A 22,154-nucleotide genomic window follows, 5' to 3' on the forward strand; every position below is an offset into this window, starting at 1 on the left:
GTTTCTCTGTTCAGTTATCGTTAGTTGTGCTGTGGAATCTGCTATTCTTTTATACAAAAGGTTTTTTTTTCCACTTTTATGATTGTTTTTTTTTATCTTTATCCTCACCGTACTTGGTGTGAATGTGCCTTTAGCCAGGAAAAGAGAAGAGTATTGAGGATTGTAATTGTTGGAATAATAGCTTGCCAATATTTCTGGGCAGAGAGTCCCCCCTCACTACAGTATGTCAGTAGTTCAAGAGAGATCACTGAGGCCCACCCCAAATACTCATTCTGATAATGTAATTTATGTTTGCAAACAGAAAGTATTAATAAATGTGGCTGCAAGCAGGAATTTTTGAGGCCGAGCAAGTCAGAAACAAAGTGACAAGCTAAGCAAGCATGGCAGGGGAGCATCAGGAAAATGCTTATTATATTTCAACATCTGTTTCTGCAGTCATTTACTCAGGAATATTATTAAAGGGGTCATATGATGCGATTTCAATTTTCCTTTCTCTTTGGAGTGTTACAAGCTCTTGGTGCATAAAGAAGATCTGTAAAGTTGCAAAGACTAAAGTCTCAAATCCAAAGAGATATTCTTTATAAAAGTTAGAAAAGATGTCGTTTTAACGAGAAAAGATCTCGTTATTACGACATAATTGAGTGGAAAAAATAATATGTGTGTGGCAGCAATGCGTCACCGTAGTGTGGATCTAACAAAGTTATTGATTTTCATTGTTTTTCTTGGAACAATTTAAGCACTGCGACATCCACTCTCGGCCCCATGTCATTATCCCAATCTCAGAAGAGTAGGCTAGGTGACATGGTGACTGCAACCTATCATTTGCTCTTGTGAGGTTTTGTGCGAAATACTACTTTGAAATACTACACTTTCAATGTAGTTTAATTATGATTTGGAAAACTTCATACAGTAGAGACATAATGCTACCAAATCATACGTTTCATTACATTCATTCAATTGTTTTTCTTTAAGATACATGCAAAATAGGGATGATAGGGCTTTTTTTCTCAGGATATATACTGTATGACTTATGGGAGTTATAAATTCTTCCCATGAAATTAGTTCTTTCAGTGACTTTTAGTTTTTAAGACCATTAATAAGTTGGCAAGAAAATTTATAACATAATTTTAATTTATTCAATTTATAATAATCATTTTAAAAGATAGAAAGGGTTTGATTCTCAAACCTGAGTGGTTAATCCCTCTTGATTACTTCATTACTAGATGCTATTTATTGGAGAGTATTGTGTTTTCGACCGTATGCTTTTCAAGTATTTGAGGTCCATATTTTTATTGCAGATTTAAAATGTGAATATTAACTAGTTGCAGTAGTGCAAAGTTACATCCACAAGATGGGGACAGATTCCTCTCATTCAACAGATGTTCAAAATACTGACTCTTTCAACTACTGTGACTTTTTAGTCGGAAATGGAAGATGAGAACCTCTTTTCCCAGTGTACCAAAAGCCCAACATCTATCAAACAGTGCAAGATAATAATGCACAGACTAAAGCCCCGTTCACACCAAGAACGATAACGATAACGATAAAGATATAGTTCTAAAAATCGTTCTCAATATTAAAGAATAGCAGAGTCCACACCACAGCTATAACGATAAATGCACAGAGAAACAATATCGTTGGAATCACTTTCAGAACGATTTTTTTTCCTGCTGATGAACGATAAAAAAACATTGACATGCAATCAGAATCAATCCTGCTATAACGAGCTCGAGAATTTAAAGCGGCAGACGAGTGTGCGCTGAGAATAAACAGACGATATCGTTCGCTGGTGTGGACGCTAATATCGTTATCTTTATAGTTCTTATCGTCCTTGGTGTGAACAGGCCTTAAGACTGACCTTCCAACCAAAGACTTAACAACTTAATTCAAAAGGATAGCTATTTTTGATTACATCATGTGCTACTGTATATATTGTATTCACTTAATAATATAAATAACTGCAAATAACTTACAAATCAATCATATCCCACTACTGCAAAACTTTATGTATACCTAGTAGATATACAGAGTAAAAACAGAGTACACAGAGTAAAAACAGAATTCACAGTTAGATATGTAGGTAACTTAGTGTTAGTGTTAATTGTTAAATGAAAAGTTTAGGCCTTCATATACTGCTATGGGGCATTGCTAAGGAAATAATAAAGAAAATTATGTATGTATAACATGTACAGTGCCTATATAGAAAGTCTTCATACCCCTTCATTTTTTTCACATTTTGGTATGTTGCGTTAAGTTAAACTGCTTTAAATTACTTTTTTTCCCCACATAAATCTACACCCCACTCACCATAATGACAAAGCAAAAACCAGATTTATGACAAAAATGATATTGCACAAGTCTTCATACCCTTAACTCAAAACTTAGTTGAAGCACTTTAGGAACAATTACAGCCTCAGGTCTTTTTGGGTATGATGCAACAAACTTTGCACATCTGCATTTGTTTTTTTTTTGCCATTCTTCTCTTTAGATTATCTCAAGCTCATTCAGGTTGGCTGGGGACCCTTGGTGGACAGCCATTTATAGGTTTCTCCAAAGATGTCTGATTGGTTCCAAGTCCCAGCTCTGGCTGGGCCACTCGAGGATGTTCATAGAGTCGTCCCTAAGCCACTGCTGCATTGTCTTGGCTGTGTGCATAGGGTGTTTGTCATGTTGGAAGGTGAACTTTCAGCCCAGTCTGAGGTTCTGAGCGCTCTGAACCTGGTTTTCATTAAGGATATCTCTCTGTATTTAGCTGCATTCAGCTTTCCATCTTCTCTGATCACTTCCCCAGTCCCTGCCGTTGAAAAACACCCCCACTGCATGATGCTGCTGCCACCATGCTTCACCGTTGGGATGGTATTATGCAGGTGATAAGCGGTGCTTGGTTTCCCTCAGACATGAGTAAGGAATTGAGGTTCATCAGACCAGAGAATCTTTTTTTTTCATATAGTCTGAGAGTTATTTAGGTGTATTTTTGTAAATTCCAATCAGGGTTTCATGTATCTTTACTGAGGAGAAGCTTGAGTTTGGTCACTTTGCCATCAAGCCCAGATTGGTGGAGTGTCGCAGTGATGTTTGTAACTTTAGTATAAGTTGATAATTTGGAATATGTCAGTTTCATAAGAACATGTTGTGTTTTTCTGGAGAACACCATATGGAAGAGATGTGTAAAATATTGAAAACTAAACACCTTACCTCTATAACACCTATGTTTCTTATTAAACAACACAAGTACACCTAAATGATGCAAATAGTAACTGTTTTTAATAGGAGGAATGTATGAAATATAACTGAATGCCATTCCAACCCAGACAAAATCTCCTTTCTTTTTGAGTATATATATTGTTCTGGTATTGTGACTAGTTTTGTGTTATGATTTTTATAACAAAATCTGTATTTTGTTTTAATAACCCAAGTATAAGTTACACTAAGGATGCATTATGAGTGGATTCCAGACTTCTTACCTGATTACCTTTACACTGGCGTGTCGGGACGGGTCTTCTTTTTTCCCTCCTCTCTTTACATTTGAAGTCGAGACTGAATTCAACAGTTACAAGGGATAGAGTTGTGTGATGGAAACACATAGCATTCCCACTGTTAGGTAGAATCAGTTAGTGTTGGCTGAAGGTATCAGTTTATTGAGTTCGCAAAGCATCAAGAGGTGGACAACATTTCAGAATTAAAAGCAGTGAATACAAACCGAGGTAAGTGGAAGTGTTTGTTTACTTAATATTAGTTTTAATAATTATTTTAATATAATATGGGAATATATGTTTATGTCTTATTGTAATACAATAATGCATCTACTATATGGCTATATCTAATAGCAAGTGTATTTACAGAAACATTGATACAACATTTTAATTATGAGGTTTAATAGATGAGAAACATTAGTGTGAAAGTAATGGTTGTAAAATGTTTAAATAAATACATACAGTATATACATAAGGGTTTTTGCTTGTATAAAGTCATTTTAAATGTTTACACCCAAACCATCACATACGTTTGTGTGGCATTATAGTGTCTGGCCCTTCATTCTCAAATGCACATATCCAAGATGCATCTTTCTTATCTTCTATCTGTTGTGTCTTGAAGCTGTTGAAAAAGAGATTTGACAAGGATTTCTATGGGTATTGGGTACACTGACTGCATTGTTTTCTCACGATCATTTAATTGCAAGGGAAAGTGGACTAAGGTCAGCCACTTGTTATATTCAGTTGTTCCGAGATTAATAACTAATTACTAGATGACTATTTACTGATATACTGTTATGTAAATACATCAAACTACTGAAGTACTAAAATTTGTTTTGTACCTTTTTAACACACTGACAAGCACCAAAAACACAGGTGGTAATGAGAAAGCCGCATGTGGAATAAAGTTTATCAAAAGTAACTTTTCTACAAACTGAGGTAAATTCTATATAGAAGGTGCACACGTGCACACAAGGTGTAGTCATGCACAGAAATAGAAAATAAAAGTTATAAAATGTAAATTATATGATGACTTGTTCTTCACTTCTTTACAAAAGCTGTAAAGTATTTTACTGTACAAACGCCTATATGAAATGTCCTGTTAGATTCATTACAGTTTTTCACTGTATATAGTGAGGAACGTTTGCTATTAACCATTTAACATGTTTTTAAAATTCATTGAAAAGTTAATTTGAAAAAATATTTTTAAAACTAATTAATACAATATTTTTTTTATTACAGTGCATGTTTACTTTAATAAAAAAAAAAAACATTAAAAATGTTCAGTTCTTAATTGGGGCGGTAGCTGAACTTTACCTACAAGTTCCTCTTGCCCTTCCTACCCATATAAAAACAATTACTTCATTACTGGACATGTTGGTTTTCCCTACTTTTTCAATCATTGTGACATTTATGAAAAGTGGGAAATTTCCACATTCCATTATAAAGGTGACTTAGTTAGCAGAAAGCCTAAGGAAACATTACCTGCTCGACTCAGTTTAGTAGGAATGTCTTAGATGATACAGTATAGCTGAGTTGACAGCAAGCATAGACATGTGTGACCGGATCTCCTGAGATGGGAAAAGTGGGAAATCCCAACAACAGCTCTTTTCACTACATGATCCAGCTGTGCCCACAAAAAGGAAATAAGGGGCTTGTGTGTGTGTGTGTGTGTGGTAGGTTGTAGGTAAAATATTCCCACTTGTCAGCCATTAAGTACTTAAAGAAAACATATTATCAGTGCACAAAATGTTTCAGTATATGAGAATCTGTAGTTATGTATTAGCACATATTTTAACTCTCAGTGTACAGACACCTCAAGTGTCAACAAATTACTTTTCTTTTTTCTCAAATGAGATCATTCAAAGTCCATCTGGGCCAATATGCTGAATCATCACTTTTCAGAGAGCACAAACAAAAAGGCAAGTTTGTCTGAGCTCTTGTGCAGTCAGATCAGATCACTCTCTCTCTCTGTCTGGACCTTTACACATGAGATAGTCCACCCAAAACATACCCTCATGTTGTTCCAAACCTGTATGAATTTCTTTCCTCTGCATAAAACAAAAGAAGATATTTTGAAGAATGTTGGGTAACCAAACCGTTTTAGTTCCTATCGACTTCAGTTGTGGTTTTTTTTATTTTTTTTATTTTATCCATACATTGAAAGTCAATGGGAACCAAAACAGAAGAAAGTCAGACATGTTTGAAATTACATGACCGGGTAGTGGAATACAGTTACCTTCTCTTGAGAAGCAGAAGTATACTTTGGCATACTTAAAAAAAAAAAACTTCTTATGGAAATAATATACTTAAAAACATACTTGTGTAAACTGAATGTGCAGAAACTTAATTGCATGCTATTTGCAATTAAATTAAAATGCATTATAGTGTAAATTTATATCACATCTTTATATGTAATTGCACAATTACTTCTAAAATCAAAAGATCTTTAATTTCTATTACTTAAATAGACAAATTTGGTCACACTTTATTTTAAGGTCCAATTCTCGCCATTAACAAACCATTAACCCATGACATTTGCCTCAGTGAACTCCTAATTTGCTGCTTATTAATGGCTAGTAAGGTAGTTGTTAAGTTTAGGTATTGGGTAATAAACAGCCAATATGTTAATAATTGGCATGCTAATAAGCAATTAATAGTAAGGATTGGTCCCTATAACAAAGTGTAGCCACAAATTTTTATAATCATCTGACAAAATTTACACTGACAAGTAATAAGTAGCATTGTGCTCCCATCTGCTCTTCCTTACAGGCGACCGAGGGCCATGCCAGGGCCAGATGGATACAGAGAACTATATCCATGCCAAAACTTTCCTGCGTCTAAAACTTACTGTCCCTCTAAACCTCCGCTTAAGGGTGAGAAATTGCACAGAGCGACAGACTTTATTTTGAGGAGAGATGTCCAAGAGAAGGACCACCAACGCCAGGCCACCCAGCACTCCACAGCGGCACAAAACCCACGCCAAGTAATTGCCACTCATAGTCTGGTCGCTCCCCCAAAGATAAAACCAAGCCCAAAACCTCGTCTTCTGAAGACGCAGATTCATGTTAAGCAATCACAGCCTGTCCATAATTTCATTATGAATTATGTCGCACCTACATCAGACCAAGCTTGTTCAGGTACACCACACAGAATAAGTCTAATTCCAATTTATAAACATAAACTCCTAGACGATGACTGAGCAAAACCAGTCCTGCATGGACAACATCCTACTGTCATGACAGCAGATGTGAGTAAATCTGTGAACCACTGGCAAACATTCACCAATCTGTTTCCACAGATGGAAAGAATAATGATACTCATTTGGAAAACTGGCACAGTCGTCCAAAAACTACCTCACATAAATCAAAACGAGTCCCTCCGAGCATACCTGTACCTGCCAGACCTCTTCCCAAAGAGCCAGAGCAAATTATCTCCATGATGGGTGAGTGTTCATTTGCCATAATGATTTGAATTGATTTCTCATTGCTTTGTGACTTACAGGAATCTCTCGAGCCAAAAATACACCAACTATCATATAGTCCATTTTTACCCTTCATGTTTTGGGTCTAACACCCCAAGGCCCTTTGTACCACCTAAAAACGTTTAGGAGAAAAGTGTCTACTAAATGCATAAATGTAAGAGTTGGCAGAACAGCTTAATTATTAAATTATTGTTACATATAAATCACTAGGGTATTTGGGGCTCCAAACATAAGATGCGCTTTCAAGTTTCTTATTGTTTGAGAACCAATGTGTCAGCAGTCTGAATGGAGGATCTTGTGTTATCCATTTTTCTTGGCAAAGCACCAAATAATGATATTGATGAGGGAGTTTATATGGATGTAGACACAACACCAGTCCAGTCTGAATGCTCCAGCTCACCAGTGCTGCCCCACAGACAATCAGGTAGGTACTCTAATTCCACCACCATTATCACTGTGTAGTAGTATTTCATTGTTAAATCTTACCTTGCAATGATTCTCTTGTTCACTCCAGCTTCTGAGGTTTGTCCCAATGGCAAACCCCTTCCACATCCATCTCTGTCAAAACCAATTCCTGCTTTCAGGGTCCACAATAAAACCAAAATTGAGCACAATGAAGTTGGATTGCTCAGCAACCTTGTCAGGGAAAGTTTGGTTTCTGAGCTACACAAAAGATTCTCAGGAGCAATTAAAGAGAGAGATTGTAGCACCAAAAAGCCCAAAGTATTTAAGGCTAAAGGAGATCACGCTCCCAAAATGTTTAGTAACTCTCAGTTAGAAATGTGTTCATTGTGCTTTCACACCAAAAGACTGACCGATGGAGAAAGACTACATGAAAATGTATCCATCTCAGGTGTTTCCAATGGAGAGAGTCCAGAGGACGTTCCTTCTGTGATAAAATACCAAGAAACGGATGGGGAGAATCTCTCTAAGAACGTACTTGAAACTTCTCAAAGGACTCCAACAATGCTGCCTCTTCCTGGTTTGGTGGACAAACTGATCAAAAGCCCTTCTAAGAGAGGCTGCAACTGCATGTGTGCTGATACTAAGACAAAGTTAATGGAGAACTTGTGGCAAGACCGAAACATTGTAAGAGACAGTGGAATACTACATCGGCTCAGTAAGGAACGGCTAAAGCTTCAAGAGGTACCCTAAAGAGTATAAAAATTGGTAATACCTGTTTTTCATGACGTCTACTTTATATTTATATTCTCTGATGTTCTCCACACTTTCTCCCAAAATTCTTTGCCTTTGCCTGTCATTCACATCCCTTCAACCCTTTACCAGCATCTGTATGAGGTTGTTACATCTGAGCAGTCCTATCTTCAGGGCTTGACGGTGGCTGTGGAGCATTTTCAAGAATCTTCAGTGCTGAAAGACGCTTTGGCACCAAGAGACAGAAAGTCATTGTTTTCTAGCATTGCAAAGATCAAAGAGATCAGTCAAAGGTACGAACCAGACATTGTGTATTCAATATAAAGTCTGTTTAGCAAGATTGCAGAATAAATGTCTGAGGAGAAAACATTTAGATCTGATTGCTTCCTGTGTTCATTGTCATGTTCAGAAGATTATAATGTTGGGCCTGTATATAATGATATTACTTCTTATGTGCACTACCATTCAAACAAAGTTTGGGTTCATTTTTTAATACTTTTATATTGTGATGAATTGATCAACATAGAGAGCAAAGTTATTTCTTACAACAAAGTTATATTTCAAATAAATGCTTCAAAAAGCAACCCTAAAAGCAATCCTAAAAATGCAGCATCATTTCCACAAACATATTAAGTAGCACAATGGTTTTTTGACATTGATAATAATAGGAAATGTTTCTTGAACCTCAAATCAACATATTGGAATTACTCCTGAAGGACCATGTGGCATGGAAAACTGGATTAATGGCTGCTGAATATTCAGTTTGGCCATCACAGGAATACAATTAAAAACAGTTATTTTAAATTGTAATAATATTTCACATTATTACTATTTTTACTGAACACTTTCTGGTTAACTTTTCTGTTGAAACATTTTCATATATCAGTTTGATGAACTTATGTGAACTTAAAGTTAAGTGACTTCATACATCCACGAAAAATGACATTTAAATCAAAAATAATTGTAAAAGTGACTCCGAAAAGTTAGTTGTGGAATTTGTTTTAGTATCATTCATTTGCATATGCCATTTTTAAGCTATATGTTGTATAATGCTTTTAATTGTGACTTAAAGGCACAATATGTAAGATTTTTTTATTAAAATATCCAAAAACCACTAGAGCAGTGTTATATATTTTGCTGACTTGTGTACTTACATTATCCCAAATGTTTCGAAGAATGTTTAAATCCAGAGAAATAAGCAATTTTAACTAGTGACACGGACCGTGTCTATAGTGTCATTGTGTCGCCTGCCAATGACGTCATAACCTCTCGGTTTTGTTTTGTAGAAAACATGGAAACACCAAATACGCTTAAATATGTTGTGTGTTTTAATAGACCGGTGACGACCGCACAGAGTAGCATTATAACAGAACTTTCAAATGTATCTAGTATGATAAAACAGCGCTGCTTTACCCCACATACGCACGACCGGAAGGAGCGGAAGCGGTCGACTGTGGCATAATAAAAGCTCCGCTGCTTTCGAGCCGTGTGTCACGCTCGTTCAGCGTTTTCGTTTCGTTACGTTAATAAATCATTAGCTCATCCATGAACATGATTTCTTCCCGAGTTCCCTGCAGATTGCATCGGCTGTGGGGATGAAGTCGACAACTCCCATGATTCCACACTCAGTCACAGCGTCATCTAACTACGCCTTTGTCTCTTTGTTTATTTTGAATACGCGCCCTCTAGCGGCGAAAATTACATATTGTGCCTTTAAGTGTCCAAATACTTACCTATATCTTATGCGAACTCTTTTCTTAGCTTCATGGATGCGATGCTGTTGGAGCTGGCCTCAAGTGTGTTCTGCGACATAATCTGTGATGTTGTACACCAATATGCTCTTGGACCCTTTGATGCTTATATAAATTACATCCGTAATATGCCCTATCAGGAGCAGACATTACACAACCTTGGGTAAAAGAATAGTTCTTGATGTTTATTTATCATGTATATTAGGAATGCAAATTGGTTGGACTGTATTCTACAGATGTTTATGAATAAAGTGTCTGTTGTTGAAAATCTAATATATTTATAATCTGTTGTACTGTGATCAGAAAAGAGAGTCCTCAGATTGTGGAGATCTTGCATAAACTACAGGAAGACCCTCGATGCAACCGCCTTCCCCTCAAATCTTTCCTTTCACTGCCATTTCAGAGAATCACACGGCTTAAAATCCTAATGGAGGTGAGTGATGAGAAGCACTAGCATAATTAGCATGAGAATGTTTAATTGTTTTTAAATGTTACATCACTGAATATGTCAAACATTTCGATGCAATGCAGAATATCCAGAAGAAGGCCGTTCCAGGGTCAGACTGTGAGGCCTCAGCATTGAGAGCTCTGACGGAGATCTGCAGGGTATGAATGCCAAGCTGGCTGCTAAACATTTTCTCAATGACTGCTGTTGTATAAAAAATCAGTTTGCTGCATTATGTTGTATGCTTTGTGCTGTCTTCACCTACAGCTTTTAGAAGCTTGCAACTGGCAGGTGGGCAGAATGAAACAGATGGAAGAAATAGTGCAGATTGCTAACAAGATTGAGTTTGCATGCAAGGTACTGTAGCTGCAGGTGATCGCTGGGAAACTGTTTACATGTACATTTTGTAATGTGTAATTTACTCTTTTCATCAATGTCTGTCTGTTTTGGGATCTTTCTGTCTCTCTCAGGCCCTGGCTCTTGTGTCTTCCTCCCGCTGGCTTGTGAAGCAGGGAGATCTGGTGCAAATCTTGTTGAAGGAAAACATGTTTGGCCAGAGAAAACTGTGTCCTGTACTTCTGTTCCTCTTTAATGATCTGCTGCTGGTGGCCACCAGGAAAGGGTAGGAGAGCCAAATCAATTAGTTTATCAAATGAGCTGATTTAAATGTTTACTTATTTTTATTAGGTTTTAGTTTCTAGGAAGATGGATTGTTCCTTAGATATCTTCTATCTAATGGATGTCTCCGTTATTTAATGTGACAGATGCAACTCTTTATCTACCTGGTTTGCACTGATATTAAAATGTGTCTGAATATCGATAATTATATTATGGCCAATAACAAACAAATGGACGATATTTAAATTCTGAGCTGTTTTATCCAAATAAATGAATAAAATCATTTATTTGAATAAAAATAGTTTTAAATGCCACAAATTGATTTAAACGTCAAACAACATAATTGCACAGTACGAAAATATTTATTTAGAGATTTGCTAAAGATGAATGTTTTTTAAAGAGTGAAAGAGTGATTAGATGAAAGAAAAGGTAATCTAAATGTTAAAATAGAGGATATGAGCGTGCATGATAAATATATTCACAGATACCAATAAATAAAGAAACCTCTAACACTGGCCAATAACTGATATGGTATTGATATACTGTGTACAAGTATTGCTAAATTTTATTTTATAGATAGCCTTTATGGATAAATAGATTGTCAATGATTGTCAATCTAAGATTGAAATACACTATACCATTCAAAAATTTGGGGTAGGCTTGCCGCGATAGACGGTGCTGACGGTGATACCGGTGTTAAGCCGCAACACCGGTTACGTCACTTGCCATTTTTTTTGGAAACGTGTGTGAAAAATTGTGTTTTATGGTTTTATGGGATAATGTATGTACTGAATTAACATATTTGTGCAGTCATAAAAATTGTTATATATCTCAGCCCAGCTATTTTAAACTGTTTGATCACATTCTAGGGTTACTAAAAAACCCTTATACAACATTGATAGGAATACTGAGATAAAAGACAAAAAAATACAACCTTCAACGTTTTTTCAAAATTGTTACTTTTTGTAAAATATATCATCAGATTTGTATATTAGTGCTACCAGTATTACAACATCAATATTGTAACTTATTTGTAACATTTGAACTTTTAATTTAGTGCAATATTTTGGTCATTGCAACATTTTAGTGTAATTTTCACTAACAACTGCAATTGGATTTATATTGTACACTCTTAAAAATAAAGGTGCTTCATGATGCCATAGAAGAACCTTTTTGTCTAAATGGTTCCATAAAGAACCTTTAACATCTAAAGAACCTTTCTGTTTCACAAAAGTCTGTTTCTTTGTGGCAAAAGAAGGGTCTTCAGATTAAAAAAAGGTAAGAAAGAGATGGTTCTTTAAAGAACCTTTGACTGCATCTATGGCATCGCTGTGAAGAACATTTTAAGCACCTTTATTTTTAAGAGTGTTCACAGTTATCCCACCGGTCACTATTGTGACCATCAAGATGTTTACTCATTCTATGACCACATTCAACAAAACTGAATATATGTGAATTCATCTATTAATAGACACCTTAAAGATAATGTGTACCAAAAATCTTTGTCATATCTTTAAGTTAATACTATACTAGCCTTTCGTTTCGGAGCTTTGATGCAGTTATCATTTTCTCAAGGTGCAAACAGGAAATAAACTGCTCTGGCCATGTGACAATTTGCACTAATCATGTGAAACTGCACATATTTCATTGAGACCCTTACTTTTTTCCATATTTGCAGGAAGTGCACTAAAACATCAGTCAGTAAGGATTTTAGAGTTTTATAAATGAAAACCTTTTTTATGGTCATTATTGTGACCGGTGGGATTAAAGAGCATGTTCCATGAATATATAAATTTCCTATACCGTAAATATATTAAAACTTAATTTTTGATTAGTAATATCATATGCATTGCTAAGGACTTCATTTGGACAACTTTAAAGGCATTTTTTTTTTTTTTATATTTTGCACTCTCAGATTCCAGATATTTAAATATCTGTATCTCGGCCAAATATTGTCCTATCCTAACAAACCATACATCAATAGAAAGCGTATTTATTCAGCTTTCAGTTAATGTATAAACTCCCAATTTTGAAAAATGTACCCTTATGACTGGTTTTGTGGTCCAGGGTCACATTTTTGTCTGTATACCTACCCATCCTAAGGTGTTAATGTCTTTTATGAATGCAGGTTGGATCGTTTTGTAGTTCATGACTACGTGCACCGCTCTCTGATAGAAGTGACCGAGGGCAAAGATCTGGAGGAGGAGCTGGAGGGATGTGAGCTGGACCGGATATTTAGGCTCGTCCTTTTGCATAATCACCGGAGCGCCACCTCTCAACTTCTACTGCAAACAAATTCAGAGTTAGTATCCAATGCAAAGAACCATCAAACTGTCAGACACAACATGGTCTTTATTGCAAGATCAAAGCAAATCATTACAAAACATATAAAACTCTATGTAGTTTTCCTCAATAAACACGTGTCTTCTTCTGGTTTTTTTAGAGCTGAGAAGGACTCGTGGATGCAGCTCCTGGGTGGACGGCGAGATGGACAGGATACCGTGTATGAAGAGTGGGGTGAGAATGAATCACTAAATGCAATACTTGTTTTTATGTGTTTTTGTTTGAGTCAGTTCAACAGAGGCCAAAAAAATATTATAATACATGTATCATAATGACACCATCTTTGTTTTTTGACTCATTGCTTTAATTGAACAATGGAAAATATTTCATTTTTATCTTTCATCCTTCATTATTATATAATATTATAATAATTATAATTTTCTTTGTATTATTATATATTACATACATGCCTAACACTGATTTGGGGTCAGTTAGGTTACATCTAAATATCACATAACAGAACACATATTTATATGAATATATGTCTGATCTTGTGTTTTGCTTATAAGTGTTATTTACGGAGCCCCTAAAGGGACATGGTGGTGGAAAAAAATTCGGGGTTCATTTGGACAACTTTAAAGGCATTTTTTTTTTTTTTATATTTTGCACTCTCAGATTCCAGATATTTAAATATCTGTATCTCGGCCAAATATTGTCCTATCCTAACAAACCATACATCAATAGAAAGCGTATTTATTCAGCTTTCAGTTAATGTATAAACTCCCAATTTTGAAAAATGTACCCTTATGACTGGTTTTGTGGTCCAGGGTCACATTTTTGTCTGTATACCTACCCATCCTAAGGTGTTAATGTCTTTTATGAATGCAGGTTGGATCGTTTTGTAGTTCATGACTACGTGCACCGCTCTCTGATAGAAGTGACCGAGGGCAAAGATCTGGAGGAGGAGCTGGAGGGATGTGAGCTGGACCGGATATTTAGGCTCGTCCTTTTGCATAATCACCGGAGCGCCACCTCTCAACTTCTACTGCAAACAAATTCAGAGTTAGTATCCAATGCAAAGAACCATCAAACTGTCAGACACAACATGGTCTTTATTGCAAGATCAAAGCAAATCATTACAAAACATATAAAACTCTATGTAGTTTCCCTCAATAAACACGTGTCTTCTTCTGGTTTTTTTAGAGCTGAGAAGGACTCGTGGATGCAGCTCCTGGGTGGACGGCGAGATGGACAGGATACCGTGTATGAAGAGTGGGGTGAGAATGAATCACTAAATGCAATACTTGTTTTTATGTGTTTTTGTTTGAGTCAGTTCAACAGAGGCCAAAAAAATATTATAATACATGTATCATAATGACACCATCTTTGTTTTTTGACTCATTGCTTTAATTGAACAATGGAAAATATTTCATTTTTATCTTTCATCCTTCATTATTATATAATATTATAATAATTATAATTTTCTTTGTATTATTATATATTACATACATGCCTAACACTGATTTGGGGTCAGTTAGGTTACATCTAAATATCACATAACAGAACACATATTTATATGAATATATGTCTGATCTTGTGTTTTGCTTATAAGTGTTATTCAATGACAGTATGTACAAATTTCTTTTAACTTTGGCAGTTCTATAAATCATATGTAATAGTATAGGTACAATAAACAATAGCTTGTGCAGCTACACATTGTCCACTAGGGGGCAAAAGTGTCAATGGCTTCAAGATTGTGTTTCCAAAAATGGGAAACATCTGTTCTTAATCAGAGCAAACAATTAACTGCAGTGTAGATGCTCTTTAGAATTATAATACATTTGTGAATAAATAAAAAAATAAACAATGTACAAATTTGAATCAAATAGGCACTGTGTCTAAGACTGTCCTCAGGTGCGATGTATAGAGGTGTACAGTGGACAACAACAAGGGGAGCTTAGTCTACAGCTGGGAGATATGATCAACGTCATGCAGAAGACTTCAGAGGGTACTGTTGCAACACAACCCTGCCATTCCGAATTCAATAAGTCTAAAATCAATGAACGTTTTTTTGAATTGGCATGCAAATTCTCTCGTTTCTGGTCTTTTGTAGGGTTTCTGGAAGGCTGCAGGGTACAGGACGGACAGCGGGGCTGGTTCTCCGCTGCATGTGTTGTAGAGATCACCAATGAACATGTGCAGAGACGTCATCTTCGTCAGCGGTATCATGTCCTACAGACAGCCACACGCCTGCTGAAACAACGCAGTGGGGGCCTTGAACTTCCAACCACAAAATGCTTTAAATAAGAGACTGTCTACACTGCAATTTGCATTTTTTCACTTACTGACTTAAAATAAATTAGTAAATAATTATATGTACAATCTATGTATAATTTAACTGAGCTACTGCCAGTTGGTCAGTTGGTCTTTTGGTCTTGGTTTATATATATTTTATGTGTCTGGTTTTACAGAACAACTTCAAACATCTCTGCATGTGATTTAAGAAACACTGAAACTACTTTCTATGGTTTGCAACAAATAATGTGGTCAGTACTTATTCTTGCTCCAGCTTGCAAATGTGGAGTTGCTTTTTTTATTTTTTTTTTATTTTTTTATGTAGCCTAATGTACTGTGCAGGTCATGCTTATTCCCTTCTGTTATTTTTCATTCTGTTTAAATAAATGTTGTAATATAATCCATATCCCTCTATTCCATTTTTGTCAGTTTTTGGTCATTTGACACCTCAACTTTCCACACTTATTTGCTTATATGTTCACTGTTTTGAATGTCACCTTACATGTGAAGCTTGAAGCTTCCTTTATTTTGCATGTGAACAAACAATATTTCATTATTTGGTTTTCCTGTAATTTTACATTTCCTGGAAATATGATATAGATACAACTAGAGTTTTTTTGTTGTTGTTCCTATAACTAGCAACAACTAGACAGTATTTTAGGCAGCACTTCAACACAAAACAATAGTTTGACTTTTGTTTTTTATTTGTTAAATACTATTTAATGTACATTTATTATTATATTATATTATATTATATTATATTATATTATTATATCCTCCTGAGAACCAGAAATAAAAAGCTTTGTGAATTTAGTATTTTTTCATGTCATTACATTGTTTCAGAAGGTCATATTTTGATTTGAAACCCCATAACATTTTCCTGAGATGTTGATTTATGACAAACAATTGGAAAATTAATCAGATTTAAATTATAATTACAAAATATTATCATATTTCCATAAGGATGTACAATTTTATCACTAAATTAATGTCAGCCATTTTTAAAAACCAAGGAGAGGGAGTGGTCATGGTGAAACATCCAATCATTTGGTATCTCTGGAAAGCCCTGAATGTGCTTTGTACAGGACATCCAGACTTAAAACTGTGACATGTGAGGTCTCAGAGAAATTCACTAAAATATAATGTCCACTACAGAGGCAAAAACTCCATAGCTGGGTCTCAGGAGGATATTATCAAACTGCATGGCATTTCGAAACCAATCAAATTAATCCACAGGTATACATTTCAGCCAATAGCTGCTGACCATTTCAGTGCGAGTCTGAACCAATAGAAGGCAGGATATGTCTGAAGTCGTCCAATCAGAGCGGCGCTTTGGCCGCAGTTCGCCTACAACGACTGTCGGACGTGTAACTCATTCAGAGTTGAAGAAATACCAGGCGAAAAATAAAAGGTATGATGTCGATTTATCTCAAAATAGAGATTAAAAGCAATTTCAAATCAGTTATATTGGCAGTAGCTTATTTAAACGTGTCTCAGTGAAGCATACGATAGAGTTGTATGGTCTCTTCGCATGTTTGTGTGGTTTGACTAAACTTTCTCAGTCTTTGTTTCATCTCTGTAATGACAAACAGCAAAATGTGTGCTTTTATTTTTCGTCGCAGCTGAGGATATTTTTGTCGGTGTTAGTGAAATACGACGAGTAAAATAAGTTTGTCGTGAGGGGTTAAGCTATTGCAGAGATTTTTTTTATCTTGATTCCATGCAGCTTTATCTCATTATATTAACGTTACACAACTCCAGAGTTTATGTCGGCTTTTCATTTAATTGTTTTCAGCATTTTTGCATTATCAAGTGCAGCCTGCAATGAGAAAGTTCTTTTCATTACTAAAACAAAAAAGATTAATGGTCGCTGATCATTGGCTGATTCAGTTGTAGGAATTGCTCAAACTCCGGGATAAAGTATTCCTTCTCAAATGTAAACTTCATTCCTATGAGGGGAAATAGGTCAGTTTGGATCACAGCTTGTAAGTGAGCCTGTGCTTTGAAGGCATTCCAGTTAAATTACTTAAACCAACCTGTTGCATTAAAGAGCCAGAAAAGCATGCTGAATGATGTTGGCTTTAATGAATGTTATTCTCAGTTGTCCCTGTTGCTTTAGAGACAAAGAGAGTTAAAGTGGAGCTTGTTTGAGTTGGTCGTGTTGCATTGATGCCTCTAGTGTTCCCAGTGTTAATCAGACCTCATGCAAAGTCACTACTAGATTTGGCAGTGCATTAGTATTTTGTAATGGCTAATGTGAGCTTGTGTCTTGTGGTCATGTCACTGCTATTGTGCTGGCCAATAATGACAGGAACTTTGTGAAGTGTCATTTGAAGGAAAGGGAATTGGATTACTCTATGTAAATGTCATCAGATTTTAAAAAAAGTGTAGAGCAGCTGTGAATGTTTGACTTGAAACCTGGACAATTAGTCAGTCAAGTTTGACAATAAATGCATCAGTTCTGATTGACTCATGCCTGTCCTTTAAAGTTGGCATTAAATGTAAAAATTCAAAAAAAAAATTCTAAATGCATCACATTGATCTTATTGCAAACGATTCATCCATGCATGGTTCATTTTAAATTATTTTAGAGCTAGAAAACAAAACATCTGTCAACATAACAAAAGATCTGTCGATACATGGAGACTTTAAATAATGTCGGAATAATCTGTTTGTTGAACACTTACTTAGATAATTGTTTTGGCTGATATTTCAATGATATTTTAACTTTTACACTTATCTGCATATCGGTTCTTTAATATTGAGTTTTCCATTGAAATTTAACATAGGCCAAAACAAGGATGAACTTGACAAATAGAAAACAAAATGTGCAAAATCTTAGGTTTCCTTTAAAAATAATTGAATGAAAAACAAAAAGTAAAATGTAAAAACTGTGCTTTATATGTCTGCTGGAGGAATATGTTCACTTTCAGATGTTTATAGATGTATGATTTAGGCTGTTATGGTTATTAGTGTGTTTAGTTGCAAAAATAAAATAACAATTAATATCCTTAATTGACTATCATAACATTAATACAGTGAATATGGTGCCAGACCAGTCATAAATTGTATTCTTGTCTTTCTTTCTTTAAAAAAAAATCCTGATTCTAGACTCTAGTTGCTATCTCTGCAGATCCGGTTTCATCTGTTTTCCTAATAGCACCATCTTTGAATCCTGGATTAGTTCTTTCAGATTGTACCATGATATCAATTCCTGTAGAACTGGCTTGAGATTTCGTATCATTGTGTCATTTCTTTTATTGTTCTGTTGTCTCCAGGCAGGGGTGTGTATATGTGTATGAGAGAGGGGATAGGCTGCATTGGGAGCAGCTATGGGTGAGATCGAGGGCACCTACCGCTCCTTGCAGACCCCTGCAGGGACACGGCTCGGAGCTCAGTACAACACCGGCATCAGCACCCTGGAGCCCGGGCAGAGCCTCGGTTCAGCTATGGGAGCAGGAGGGAAAGGCCACAACAGGGGCCTGCAGATCCGCGTCCAGGGCCTGGATGATGCTCAAGAGTTCTATGACCTTGAGGTGAGTGAGTCCTTTCACATCAACTCAGTTCATATAGGTCTGCGTGAGAGACCCTGAATTTTTATGTAGTTGTGATGAATATGTCACTAATGTAATATAAAGTGTCTTTTAATGAGCTTTTTTTATTTGGCCATGGTAAACTATCATTTTGGGTTCGGTACGATTTTTTTTAATGTGTTACACTAAAATACATTCAAAACATTGAAATGATGTGTGAAATGTTTATAGCTTTAAAATGCAACTTATTCCTGTGGTGACAAAACTGAATTATCAGCAGCCATTACTCCAGTCTCTACAGTGTCTCACATATTTCCAAAAACTTTTGAACGGTCGTGCATTTCCTAAAGGTCATGTCAATAGACTAGTTTTATGATTCTTCAAAAGTATTAGAGGTGGGAAGTTTGATTCATTTTCAAGAATTTCCAACTGTCTTTTTAGTGGTTGTCCATTCAGTGACTGTTCAGTGAATCATTTCAAAACTTTGATTCAGCTTCATTTTTTGTCATCAGTCAAAAATGTTTGTCTCCATGTGGCATTTTTCTTGTTTTATATTGCTTATATATTTTTATATTGGTGCACTGCATACACATTTGCATAATAATTAAATATAACTGTCATGAATGAGTATAACTTGTATTAATTTAGCAAAAAAATAAAAAAAACAGTGTATAAAAACATGGCTTGATATATTTTTAACTAGATTTCCATTGTAGTTTACTTTTTTATTATTAAACCCAATTAAACCTTTTGAATCTACTTAACTACAGTCTGGCTTGTTGAACTGTTGAAATTATGCATATCACATATTGCTACACCCTGAACTTTCTTCCATGGTTGTTTGGTTAATTGTTTGCCTGGATGTTTTGTTCGTTTGATTCCGCTGCACAAATATTGTACATTTGCTATTGTGTTTGCAAAGCTACCCAAAGTTTATTTAAAAATAGGCGCACACTGTAGCCAGAACACGGTGTTTGGTTTTGTCCATTTGCGGCTGTGCTGGAGAATGTAAATGGCCATCTCTCCGGAGACCTCTGGCAGTCTTGCGTTGCGTGTTGGGTTGTGGTGGGTGACAGCTGCCACATGGCTTTAGCACTTAAATCCTGCATCTTTAAGTCTGTTTTACACCCTTGGCCTGAAATCAATTTCTGTGTGCTAGCCTGTCAGTGTTAACACATCTGACATATGCATTTTCTGCATTGATGTTCTGTTTTTATCACTGTGGGTGAAAATGAAAAAAACTAAGGTTTTCGGTGAGGATGCATTGCTTAAGTTTCCTACAATATCATGCTAGCATTTGAATACAAAACGACATGGACACGTCGAGATTTAAGATTGTGTGTGTTTGTGCACTTTTGAAATTAGCAGTGTGGCTTTTAAAACGCTTTTATTGTTGCCAGCTGCTTAATGAGGGATATGGAAAAATGAACTGGCTTTACAGCGGCAACACCTGAATTTGTCTTAAAGGAATAGTCCTCAGGCCATCCAAGATGTAGAGGAGTTGGTTTCTTCATCTGTACAGATTTGGAGAAATTTAAAGGGGTCATATGATGCGATTTCATTTTTTCCTTTCTCTAGAGTGTTACAAGCTCTTGGTGCATAAAGAAGATCTGTAAAGTTGCAAAGACTAAAGTCTCAAATCCAAAGAGATACTACTCTTTCTAGTGTTCCTCATGAGTGTATTGGGACATGTTTTCCATTACACTTAATTTAGCACTGGTAAGTTTTGTTTGAATTGTTGTATTGATTGATCTGTTGTCAGATGATGTGGATGTTTTATTAGGAAGATTGTGTGTAATGATTCATAAGGCAACATGGTTTCGTGATCTGTTCCATGATGCACAAACTGACGCTAACGCAGTCTGGTGTTGCTCATGAAAGGGGTTTGTTTATTCTCAGCAGGAGTGTGTGTGTGTGTGTGTGTGCACGTGCACTTGTGTGTTCACTGCATTTTGGGTCTGATGTCATGTTGCCAGCCACATCTGTTTCCAAGATGGGACTGTGTTCTCGTATGCACACCCAGGTACACAAGTGTGACAGCTGTTTGATTTTAGGAATTGGCAGGCCCACACAGTCTGTAATGATTTGCCATGAGGGAAATGAATGCTTATGCACATGCATATTTGGGCACCAGTCTGTTTGTTTCGCCTCTAAACTTATTCCCAGTTCACCCGGAAACCCACTGACCTGCTCTCTTCATCTGTGAGCCGCTCCTCTGCCTCGCCAACTTGTAGGGATGTAACGATTCACTCAACTCACGATTCGATTCGATTCACGATTTTGATTTCATGATTCGATTCGATTCACGATTATTATAATTTTTTTTAACAAAATTAGATTTAAGACAAATTATAAATTAAATGTGTCCTTTTATTATTGCTTGGACAAAATGCTGCACATTTCTTTGTGAAATTAAAATATAACACTATAATAATATACTAATATAGCACTTGCATTATTATTGCTCTTTTGTTGGTTTTGATTGCTTCTATTGTCCTCATTTGTAAATCGCTTTGGATAAAAGCATCTGCTAAATTACAAAATTTAAATATAATGTAAATGTAAATAACAAAACTAAATTGAAACTTTAAAACAAGCCCCAAATCAAATAAATAAGTAACACAAATAAAAGAAATCTCTTCATATAAACAAAATACGGCTTTGTCTGTGCTCTTTCCATTTAAAATTAGAGGCAACCACTGCATTTTAATCTTGATCCAAACAAAGATGCTGCATACATGCAACATGAGCAATTTTTAATATAAATTAGATTGTATAATTTCGAAATTTGAAGCAAAAACAGAATGGTTTGACTTCAGTTTTGTAAAACTATACATAAAAATATCTGCATGAAACAGAAACAGCAGACGAGCTGAACGAGACGCAGATTCACTCTCTGCCAGCAGGTGGCGCTTAAACCGTTTCCTGGTTTCCGCTGTAAACAAAGCAGCGCTGCACTTATGAACTTTAATATGCATTATACAGAGGCAAGATGAAAAGAAAAAATACCATCTAAACTTTTCTAAAGACAGTAAGTTCCCCTCAGACATACATTCATATAAACTCCTACCCCTAAATGAATCGCGATTTGTTTGGCATCTCAACCGATTTGAATCA

At 35.8% G+C, this 22,154-nt stretch overlaps 2 protein-coding genes across 6 annotated transcripts in view; both read left to right on the forward strand.

Moving 5' to 3' along the window:
* The first annotated feature begins 3,672 nt into the window (after positions 1-3,672).
* Positions 3,673-15,967, forward strand: LOC107733248 (ephexin-1). The gene is made up of 15 exons (XM_016544807.1): positions 3,673-3,704; positions 6,246-6,613; positions 6,775-6,918; positions 7,280-7,381; positions 7,472-8,103; positions 8,245-8,405; positions 9,874-10,026; positions 10,167-10,296; positions 10,395-10,469; positions 10,576-10,665; positions 10,779-10,930; positions 13,055-13,228; positions 13,370-13,443; positions 15,113-15,217; positions 15,323-15,967. Exons 2-15 carry the CDS (start codon positions 6,259-6,261, stop codon positions 15,514-15,516), a joined length of 2,541 nt encoding a protein of 846 aa, XP_016400293.1. The 5' UTR covers positions 3,673-3,704; positions 6,246-6,258; the 3' UTR covers positions 15,517-15,967.
* An 865-nt stretch (positions 15,968-16,832) lies between these two features.
* The window catches only part of farp2 (FERM, RhoGEF and pleckstrin domain protein 2), an 85,805-nt gene continuing 80,483 nt past the window's right edge, over positions 16,833-22,154 (forward strand). For all 5 annotated transcript variants that reach the window (XM_016544811.1, XM_016544814.1, XM_016544812.1 and 2 more), the window contains exons 1-2: positions 16,833-16,915; positions 18,783-19,040. In XM_016544811.1, the coding sequence (XP_016400297.1) occupies positions 18,837-19,040 (204 nt within the window). In that variant the 5' untranslated portion in view covers positions 16,833-16,915; positions 18,783-18,836. The remainder of the gene's footprint in view (positions 16,916-18,782; positions 19,041-22,154) is intronic.

This window comes from Sinocyclocheilus rhinocerous, unplaced genomic scaffold, assembly GCF_001515625.1.
Source record: "Sinocyclocheilus rhinocerous isolate Xijiao unplaced genomic scaffold, SAMN03320098_v1.1 scaffold2867, whole genome shotgun sequence".
In the NCBI taxonomy this organism is placed as follows: Eukaryota; Metazoa; Chordata; class Actinopteri; order Cypriniformes; family Cyprinidae; genus Sinocyclocheilus; species Sinocyclocheilus rhinocerous.

What these genes read in the sequence shown, in the direction of transcription:
- LOC107733248 (XM_016544807.1), top strand. Translation starts at nt 6,259, where the DNA reads ATGCCAGGGCCAGATGGATACAGAGAACTATATCCATGCCAAAACTTT. An exon ending in GCAAATTATCTCCATGATGG is followed by an intron (nt 6,919 to 7,279) that starts GTGAGTGTTCAT and finishes TTCTTGGCAAAG; the next exon opens with CACCAAATAATGATATTGAT. An exon ending in CTCTGACGGAGATCTGCAGG is followed by an intron (nt 10,470 to 10,575) that starts GTATGAATGCCA and finishes CTTCACCTACAG; the next exon opens with CTTTTAGAAGCTTGCAACTG.